Source organism: Gadus chalcogrammus, chromosome 4 (assembly GCF_026213295.1).
Source record: "Gadus chalcogrammus isolate NIFS_2021 chromosome 4, NIFS_Gcha_1.0, whole genome shotgun sequence".
NCBI lineage: Eukaryota > Metazoa > Chordata > Actinopteri > Gadiformes > Gadidae > Gadus > Gadus chalcogrammus.
This window is the reverse complement of record NC_079415.1, coordinates 34,225,764-34,235,947: the sequence shown is the minus strand read 5'-3', so window position 1 is coordinate 34,235,947 and position 10,184 is coordinate 34,225,764. Positions and strand designations below refer to the sequence as shown.

At 44.3% G+C, this 10,184-nt stretch overlaps 1 protein-coding gene and 1 pseudogene across 1 annotated transcript; both read right to left on the bottom strand.

The window, feature by feature from the left end:
- Window positions 1–3,352: 3,352 nt before the first annotated feature.
- On the bottom strand, window positions 3,353–6,029 carry LOC130381031 (zinc finger protein RFP-like; annotated as a pseudogene).
- Window positions 6,030–7,630: 1,601 nt separating this feature from the next.
- Window positions 7,631–10,172, bottom strand: LOC130381407 (nuclear factor 7, ovary-like). Its single transcript, XM_056589027.1, has 2 exons — window positions 9,738–10,172; window positions 7,631–9,629 (listed from the first exon to the last, which is right to left on the bottom strand). Exon 2 carries the CDS (start codon window positions 9,625–9,627, stop codon window positions 8,272–8,274), a length of 1,356 nt encoding a protein of 451 aa, XP_056445002.1. The 5' UTR covers window positions 9,628–9,629; window positions 9,738–10,172; the 3' UTR covers window positions 7,631–8,271.
- Between the last annotated feature and the right edge of the window lie 12 nt (window positions 10,173–10,184).

Here is a 10,184-nt window from a genome sequence, read left to right as displayed (position 1 = left end):
GATTGGCTGATAGGGTGACCCGGTCCCCTGCTGATTGGCTCTGGTGCCACACACCTGTCCTGGGCTTACTGAAGCTGAACTGAAGGGGCGTTCACGGGGAGCCGGCAGCCCTGGAGCCCCAGGATGAACCAGGACTGTTGAGGGCCTCAGGGGCCCGACTGGCGTCTGAGTTGGTGTGTTTAGACTCCTCGTCCACAGGACCCCCGATGTCCCCCCTGAGCAGCCCAGACCTGGGCCTTCATCTCACTGGACGCTCTGGATACAAACGTCTGCTAATCATCACATTCTGAGTCATGGTTTGGCTAACATGATCTTCTATAGTTGGAGGTGAGAGAAGGTCGAGGAACCAGACGACGAGTCTTGTTTGTAAGGACGTTGAGATTTTGTTTGGCGCTAAAAAGCTGTCAACAATTCTATGCTTTCTTTATCTTATCCCGTCTCATTCGGTGCAAATAGTTCTTCCTGCAAAGTTTTCCACGTTTGTACTTCTTTTTGAATGGAGGATGTACACCGGGGGTGATTTCCTAAACCAGGCGGTCGGTGGGTTGTCCAAAGCGTGTGACGTCATCACTCGGCCAAAGTTCAGCACCTTGGAGAGCGACAGCGGAAGACGTCTCCCACTCTGTCTGCTGCGGCCATCCTCGACACACCAGCCACCAAGCCACTGGCTGACACTCGTTATCCATTGAGAGGTAGGGCTTGATTGCAGATCAGGTATTCACCGTCTTAGAGGTGGAGCCAGAACATTTGATTGATGTAACCTGATAACCCAGAACTGCAAGTATCATTTAACGAGTGCAGTAGTATGTGTTTAAAAGAGGGCCATTTGAGGTCATATTTACATACGTTTCTAAAATGTTATGCATTTAAGTTGAGATTTGGATCACGATGAATCCACATCACTACTATGTAACCCACTGCATCACCTTTCATGAAATCAAACAACGAAAAACAAGACAACACTTTACGTGTTTGGTTGCTGTATGATGTCATCAAATAAGGTTCTATATTTCCCTGTTATACACACAAACACAGCATGAAACCAGTCAGCCAGTTAGTCTCTCTCTCTCTCTCTCTCTCTCTCTCTCTCTATCTCTCTCTCTACTCTTCTCTCTCTCTCTCTCTCTCTCTCTCCCCCTCTCTCTCTCTCTCTCTCAAATTCAAAGTGCTTTATTAGCAAGTATTTGAATACAGTATCGCTAAAGCATATTCAAGTTATGCAAGAATAATTGTACAAATAACAGATAGTAATACTAATAATAATGCTACTACTAATAATAATAACAATAACAACAATAGCAATAACAACAATAATAAAATAAATATAAAGTCGGACTGAATCTCTCAGGTTATGACATTTCAGGACATATTGTGCTGCCAGGGCAGCAGAAGGACCTTCACCAAGAAGAATTGCAATTTTGTCCTTATGTTCCATGTCTGCAGGATCCGGAATATAGGTTTGTAATTTGGTGAAGTATATCCGTCTTAAAATGTCCTATTTTTCACAATGTAAAGGAAGTGCTCCTCAGTCTCAACCTCCTCTGCCTGACAGCGACCACACAGTCTGTGTTCCCTCGGCAGCCAGGTCTATCTGTGTCCGCCTGTTTCCACTGCAAGATTGTGGTCACTGAGCCTGTACTTGGTCAGGATTAGTCTCTGCTTCACATCTCCTGACAGGAGACGAGATAGTCTCTCAATTCGTAATATCTGTTTAGGATCAGATAGGAATTCTATCTACTTTGGTTTGAGGTTTGGTTTGTCTAATGTTCCAAATAGTCTTCGTTTGCTTGATCAATTATTTTGTTGACTCTAATTGTTCTCTGGGAAGCAGTTCTGGACTGAGCTTGATGTGTGTTAGTTAACTTCAGCACCAGCAGGCACAGGGGACTCATGTCAGAGTTCAGTTCCTGAGTTTCTTGTGCTTCAAAATGAAGTGTATTCTTGGGTCTCTCTCTCTCTCTCTCTCTCTCTCTCTCTCTCTCTCTCTCTCTCTCTCTCTCTCTCTCTCTCTCTCTCTCTCTCTCTCTCTCTCTCTCTCTTTTTATAAACGGTTCATAAACAGTTTTAATAAACGGTGACTCAATAATTCCAGGAATACTTTGGATGATTTGAATCTCTCGTCCCTGGTGGCTCGACCGGTAGAGCTGTCAGTTGCTGCCGCGCCCTCAGAGAACCACAGAACGGCCCGCAGTTCAGGGAGGAACTGAATTCATGAAATAATTCAGGACTTTTAATCGATACTTCAAGCAGCCATCTTTTCTACACCATCTCACCGAAGTTGAGATTTTCTTTGGCACTAAAAAGCTGTCAAGAATCTATGCTTTCTTCATCTGATCCCGTCTCATTCGGTGCAAATAGTCTTTCCTGCAAAGTGTTCCACGTTTGTACTTCTTTTTTAATGCAGTATGTACACCGGGGGTGATTCCCTAAACCAGGCGGTCGGAGGCTTGTCCAAAGCGTGTGACGTCATCACTCGGCCGAAGTTCAGCACCTTGGAGAGCGACAGCGGAAGACGTCTCCCACTCGGTCTGCTGCGGCTATCCTCGACACACCAGCCACCAAGCCGACGCCATTAACACGTTGTATTCAATTAACACCTTCGTGTTATTCAACGATGCAATTCTAATAATACTGTGTTTGAGAAAGAGACCGCAGACGACTCTTACCTGAACGGCTGATCAAAATAATGAAAGAGAGAAAGTAATTTGTACCTTAATAATGTGATGAAATGCAAAAAAGAGAATCATGTCTCAGAATATTAAATAAATAGTCAAATTAAGTGTACCCCAAAAGAGTTGGATAAGGGGCCCACAAAGAAGGTCCCGCCCCTCTGTGCTGATACCCGCTCCCGCCACTGGGTGTCGCTCACAGCACTGATTATGGGACTGCTGCTTGTATGCGCCGGGGCACAGGTAGTAGACTATAGTGAAGACAAGTCAAACGTTTAGTCACACATATGTAACGTGCATGAAAAACAATACTTAACACAATCCTGGATGAGCTAGAAAGGAGAGCAGACATAGGAGATAGGAGCGGAGAAGAGAGAGGAAGGAGAGAGGAGGAACTAAGATGAGAGGATGGAGAGAGGAGAGATGACAAGACACAGTCACAGTACTCACACACACGGGGAGAGTCTGGACATGTAGTAACTGTGATCTTTGTCTTACACATGTTGGGTTGCTGTATGGTGGACATTAAAAGTCATTGACTCATCAGCTGTGTTTCCATTTTTATTAACATCAGAAAAGTATTTTTACATTTGATTATGTTGGCATTCATGATTCCGAAGTATAAACAAACAATAATGTTTAGATGATTATGAAATACACATCATTCCTGAAACCACGCTATACATGACTGCAACCATTAACAATTACATAGCAGTAAACCTTAAAAGACTGGAGAAAACAGACAATGAAGAATATAATGTAATGGGTTATAAATTATAACCCATTCTAATAATTTAGAATGGGTTATCATTTATAATAGTCAGGGTTCACTTCCTACTGAATTACTCCTTGTTATATGACAGCAGTAAGATATGAATACAGTTCTCTCAGATCTCACATGGTAGAGATTCTAATTCATGAAACAACATTAGTTGTTTTGTCGTTTGATTATTTTGTTATCAAACAAAGGTCCTAGTCTGTTTGATTGACAGGTGAAATGATCAGGGGGGCAGAGTTGTTACCTTTATAATGACAGAGCCATGGACCGAGGAATGGATAGAGAGGCTCAGTGAAGGTGCAGCCAGTAGCAGAGTAGATATGAACCCTGGCTTCCACATCGTAGAAGGAGACCAGACCCTCATCATAATCAACAAACACCCCCACCTTCTGGAGCTCAGCTCTCAGAGGGAGACGGACATCAGGGTCATCACTAAATACCAACCCATCCTTGTAGTAGGCAAGAGTCCAGTAACCCGACTCAGGGGTCGCTATGATCAGATCTTTTCTGTTGATGGACTCTCTGGCCACTCCTAACCACCATGCAGTCTTGTCTTTAACCTGAACCTCAAAGTAAAATCTCCCTGAGGAGAAGCTCTGCCTTGTGAGAACACATATACCCTTTGTAAATCTCTTAGGGTTGTCTGGGAGTTTCTTCCTCACACCTCCATCATGTATTTGTTTCCCATCCTCAGACAGGATGAGACGGGGATGAGCTGTATCAGGATCCAGAGTCACATCTACTTCATACTGCTGGACCCTCTTCAGTTCAGCATCACGCAGCTTCTTCATCTCCAAGTTCAGTGTCTCCTCCAGCTGATCCAGGGATCTCCTCAAGGTCCCTACGTATGACGGAGGACGGACCTCCACCGTGGTCCAGTCCCTGGTGGGTGGAGGATCCTTCAGGGATCTGAAGGCCTGGAGGAAGTGGAGGTGGTCTTCACTGTGTGACAGCTGGTTCACCTCGAACCATCTATTGGTCAGATCTTCTATTTCCTGCTCCAGCTCTTTGATGAGGTCTTCAGCTTGTTTCTCAGTGGATTTCAGTTTCTCTTTAACCATTTGGTTGAGGTCATCCTGGCACTTTTCAATGCAGCGCTTCAGAGCAGTGAGGACGTGCACACCATCGGCTATCTCTCTGTCTGCATCTGCTTTGCTGCGGTTAACTGTGTCTTTAATCTCCTGAATATTATTTAGTCTCTCCTGGATCATCTGCTGGACTTCAGCCTCTATCTTCCCCAGCTGGGCCGTCTTCACTTCGTATTCCTCCTTTAGAGGTACAACAGGATGGTTCTTGTGGTCTCTCTCTGTGCAGAACTGACACACACACACCTGTTCAGTCTGGCAGAAGAGCTCCAGAAGTCGGTCGTGTTTGTTACACATCCTGTCTTCCAGACGGTCCATAGGCTCGACCAGCCGATGTTTCTTCAGGACTGCGACTCTCTGATGTGGCTCCAGGTGGGTTTGGCAGTAAGACATGAGACACACTAAGCAGGATTTCACGGCCTTCAGCTGGGTCCCAGTACAGACGTCACAGGGAACTTCTCCGGGTTTAACACAGAGCTGATCTTTGACTCGTATGGATGTTTGAAACTGAGCGGCCAGCTCTGATAAGAGGGTATTAATCCGTAAATCAGGTCTTGTGTTGAAAGCCATGTTGCAAAGAGGACATTTGAACTTGACTTGTTCATCCCAGTATCTTGTAATACAGGTTCTGCAGAAGTTATGTCCACAGGGTGTGGAAACTGGACTGTTGAACACATCCAGACAGATGGAACATGAAAAGTTCTCTTAAGAACGGAAGTGTTGAAGAGCGCCATTCCTAGACACAGACGACAAGGTTTATGTATTGATCAAGTCCATTCTTTTTTTAATTCCCTAAGGAAGAGAGGTTTTAACTTCTCTGAAAGTTATGCTGCTTTACTCACCTTGTTGATGTTTCTGTCTGTCAGACTATTTGTTTCAAAATGTGTTTTCTTTTCCTCCTGAAAGAGAGAACTGCTTCCTCGTCGGTTTGACTTGGGTTCTGGGAATGTTACGTTTTGTTTCCTGCTCAAAACGTCCTCTCCTCTCCTCCCCGAACACCTGGGTCCTCCCCTAACACCTAGCTCCTCCCCCAACACCTGGCTCCTCCCCTAACACCTAGCTCCTCCGGAGCTAGGCCTTATATAACTACTAACGCTGGTAGTTATCTAAGGCTCATCCCTAACCTCATTAAACAGCTGCATCATGAGGCTCAGGGTAGGGCAGACCAACCAGACCAACCAGTTCCCAGTTCAGAGACAACAGTCATTTTTAACTGCCACTACCGTGGCAGTTAAAAATGTCACATTATAATTAATTGTGTATTATGGGTAGCTTTTACGTACCAGGGACAACCAGTGTGAAAATCTGAAGTGATGGACAACTGGTTTAATAGATTAGTTCAATTCGTTATTTATGCTTATCAAGGTGTGATTGAGCAAAATTATTTTCCACTAATCCAATGCGGTGTTACATCATTTCATTACATGGATTTCCTTATGTTCCTTAGAGCCAACTGAATGGGTGGAGTGTGACGTCTGACGTCTGGCTGACCCTCATTTTCCATTGAGAGGTGCGGCTTGATTGTAGATCAGGTATTCACTGTCTTAGAGGTGGAGTCAGAACATATGATTGATGTAACCTTATAACCCAGAACTGGTAGTATCAGTGAACGAGTGCAGTAGTATGTGTTTAAAAGAGGGCCATTTGAGACCATATTTACCTACGTTTTTAAAATGCGATGCATTTCAGTTTAGATTTGGACCAGGATGAATCCACATCACTACTATGTAACCCACTGCATCACCTTTCATGAAATCAAACAACGAAAAACAAGAAAACACTTTATGTGTTTAGTTGCTGTATGATGTCATCAAATAAGGTTCTTTATTTCCCTGGTGTACACACAAACTCAGCATGAAACCAGTCAGTCAGTCAGTCAGTCAGTCAGTCAGTCAGTCAGTCAGTCAGTCTCTCTCTCTCTCTCTCTCTCTCTCTCTCTCTCTCTCTCTCTCTCTCTCTCTCTCTCTCTCTCTCTCTCTCTTTTTTTACAAACAGTTCATAAACAGTATTAATAAACGGTGACTCAACAATTCCAGGAATACTTTGGGTGATTTGAATCTCTCGTCCCTGGTGGCTCGACCGGTAGAGCTGTCAGTTGGTGCCGCGCCCTCAGAGAACCACAGAACGGCCCGCAGTTCAGGGAGGAACTCAATTCATGAAATAATTCAGGACTTTTAATCGATAATTCAAGCAGCCATCTTTTCCACACCATTTTCAGAACGGTTTCCATTATTTCAAATAGTTCCTCAAATAGTTCTTCCTGCAAAGTGTTCCACGTTTGTATTTCTTTTTGAATGGAGTATGTGTACCGGGGGTGATTCCCTAAACCAGGCGGTCGGTGGCCTGTCCAAAGCGTGTGACGTCATCACTCGGCCAAAGTTTGCGGAAGACGTCTCCCACTCTGTCTGCTGCGGCTATCCTCGACGTACCAGCCACCAAGCCGGCGCCATAAACACGTTGTATTCATTTAAAGCCTTCATGTTATTCAACGATGCAATTCTAATAATACTGTGTGTGACAAAGAGACCAGACGACAATTACCTGAACGGCTGAAGAAAAAAATTAAAGAAAGAAAGTCATTTGTACCTTAATCATGCGAAGAATTGCAAAAAAGAGAATCATGTCTCAAAATATTAACTAAATAGTCAAATTAAGTGTACTACGAAAGAGTAGGATTTGGGGCCCGCAAAGAAGGTTCCGCCCCTCTGTGCTGATACCCGCTCCCGCCACTGGGTGTCGCTCACAACACTGATTATGGGACTGCTGCTTGTATGCGCCGGGACACAGGTAGGTAGACTATAGTGAAGACAAGTCAAACGTGTATTTACTCATATGTAATGTGCATGCTAAACAATACTTAACACAATCCTGGATGAGCTAGAAAGGAGAGCAGACATAGGAGATAGGAGTGGAAGAAGAGAGAGGAAGGAGAGAGGAGGAACTAAGATGAGAGGATGGAGAGAGGAGAGATGACGAGACACAGTCACAGTACTCACACACACGGGGAGAGTCTGGACATGGAGTAACTGTGATCTTTGTCTTACACATGGGTTGTTGTATGGTGGACATTAACAGTCATTGACTCATCAGCTGTGTTACCATTTTTATTAACATCAGAAAAGTATTTTTACATTTGATTATGATGATTCATTCATGATTCCGAAGTATAAACTAGCAATAATGTTAAGATGATTATGAAATAAACATCAATCCTGAAACCATGCTATACATGACTGCAACCATTAACAATAGTATAGCAGTAAACCTTTAAAGACTGGAGAAAACAGACAATGCAGAATATAATGTTATCTAATAATTCAGAATGGGTTATCATTTATAATAGTCAGGGTTCACTTTCTACTGAATTACTCCTTGTTAAGTGAAAGTAGCAAGATATGAATATTGTTCTCTCAGATCTCACATGGTAGAGATTCTAATTCAGGAAACAACATTCGTTGTTTTGGTCGTTTGATTATTTTATTATCAAACAAAGGTCCTAGTCTGTTTGATGGACAGGTGAGATGATGAGGGGCAGAGTTACCTTTATAATCAAAGGAACATGGACAGAGGAATGGATAGAGAGGCTCAGTAAAGCTGCAGCCAGTAGCAGAGTAGATATGAACCCTGGCTTCCACATCATAGAAGGAGAGCAGACCCTCATCATAATCAACAAACACCCCCACCTTCTGGAAATCAGCTCTCAGAGGGAGACTGGCATCAGGGTCATCATTAAATACCATCACATCTTGTAGGAGTAGAGAGTCCAGTAACCTGTCTCAGGGGTCTCTTTGATATAACCTTTTCTTTTGATGGACTCTATGGCCACTCCTACACACCATCTAGTATTGTCTTTAACCTGGACCTCAAAGTAAAATCTCCCTGAGAAGCTCTGCATTGTGAAAACATATAGACCCTGTGTAAATCTCTTAGGGTTGTCTCGGATGGCCTTCCTCACATCTCCCTCATGTACGTGTTTCCCATCCTCAGACAGGACGAGACTGGGATGAGCTGTATCAGGATCCAGAGTCACATCTACTTCATACTGCTGGACCCTCTTCAGTTCAGCATCACGCAGCTTCTTCATCTCCATGTTCAGTGTCTCCTCCAGCTGATCCAGGGATCCCCACAAGGTCCAAACGTGTGATGGAGGACGGACCATCCTCCAGGTCCTTTTGAATGGGGGCTTCTTCAGTGATCTGAAGGTCTGGAGGAAGTGGAGGTGGTCTTTAGTGTGTGATAGCTGCTTCATCTCTGAGCTTCTATTGGTCAGATTTTCTATGTCCTGCTCCAGCTTTTTGATGAGGTCTTCAGCTTGTTTCTCTGTGGATTTCAGTTTCTCTTTGAGATCATCCTGGCACTTTTCAATGCAGCTCTTCAGAGCAGTGAGGATGTGCACACCATCAGCTATCTCTCTGTCTACATCTGCTTTGCTGCGGTTAACTGTGTCTTTAATCTCCTGAATATTTTCTTGTATCTCCTGGATCATCTGCTTGACTCCAGCCTCTATCTTCCCCAGCTGGGCCGTCTTCAGTTCATATTCCTCCTGTAGAGGTACAACAGGATGGAACTTGTAGTCTGTCTCTGTGCAGAACTGACACACACACACCTGATCAGTCCGGCAGAAGAGCTCCAGAAGTCGGTCGTGTTTCTTACACATCCTGTCTTCCAGACGGTCCATAGGCTCGACCAGCCGATGTTTCTTCAGGACTGCGACTCTCTGATGTGGCTCCAGGTGGGTTTGGCAGAAAGACATAAAACACACTAGGCAGGACTTCACAGCCTTCAGCTGGGTCCCAGTACAGACGTCACAGGGAACTTCTCCGGGTTTAACACAGAGCTGATCTTTTACTCGTATGGATGTTCTAAACTGAGTGGCCAGCTCTGATAAGAGGGTATTAATCCGTAAATCAGGTCTTGTGTCGAAAGCCATGTTGCAAAGAGGACATTTGAACGTGACTTGTTCATCCCAGTGCTTTGTAATACAGGTTCTGCAGAAGTTGTGTCCACATGGTGTGGAAACTGGACTATTGAACACATCCAGACAGATGCAACATGAAAAGTTCTCTTCAGACCCGGAAGCGTTAGCTGAGGCCATTCCTAGACACAGACGACAAGGTTTAAGTATTGAGCAATCCCATTATTTTTGTTATTCCTATATTGCAAAAGTGTTTTTAACTTATCTCAAAGTTGTGCTGCTTTACTCACCTTGTTGTTGTTTCTGTCTGTCGGACTATTTAATGCGTGTTATTATATCCTGAAAGAGAGAACTGCTTACACGTCGGGGTGCTTTAGGTTTCGTTTCCTCAACATTACGTCCTCTCCCCTCCTCTCCTAACACCTGGCTCCGCCCCTTCGGCACTTGAGTGCAGCACTACATTCATTCACTGTGTCGGCCTTTTCAAATGCGTTGATGTGTGTTCTCTTCTTTCTGGAGTTAAGGGAGAGCCGGTGCAGAACGAGAGACATGATTCGATGGTTATTTACAACTGGGATCATCGTTGTAGATCTATTTGGGTTTCCGGGGCTTCCCCGAATACTTTTTATCCAACCCCGATCCGATTTCAACAGAAACAGACAGAGAGCAAACAGCTGTTCATTGTCGCTACGCTGCTGTAGGAACTCTCCCCGATGTGCACGCGCAAAGTGCACAAA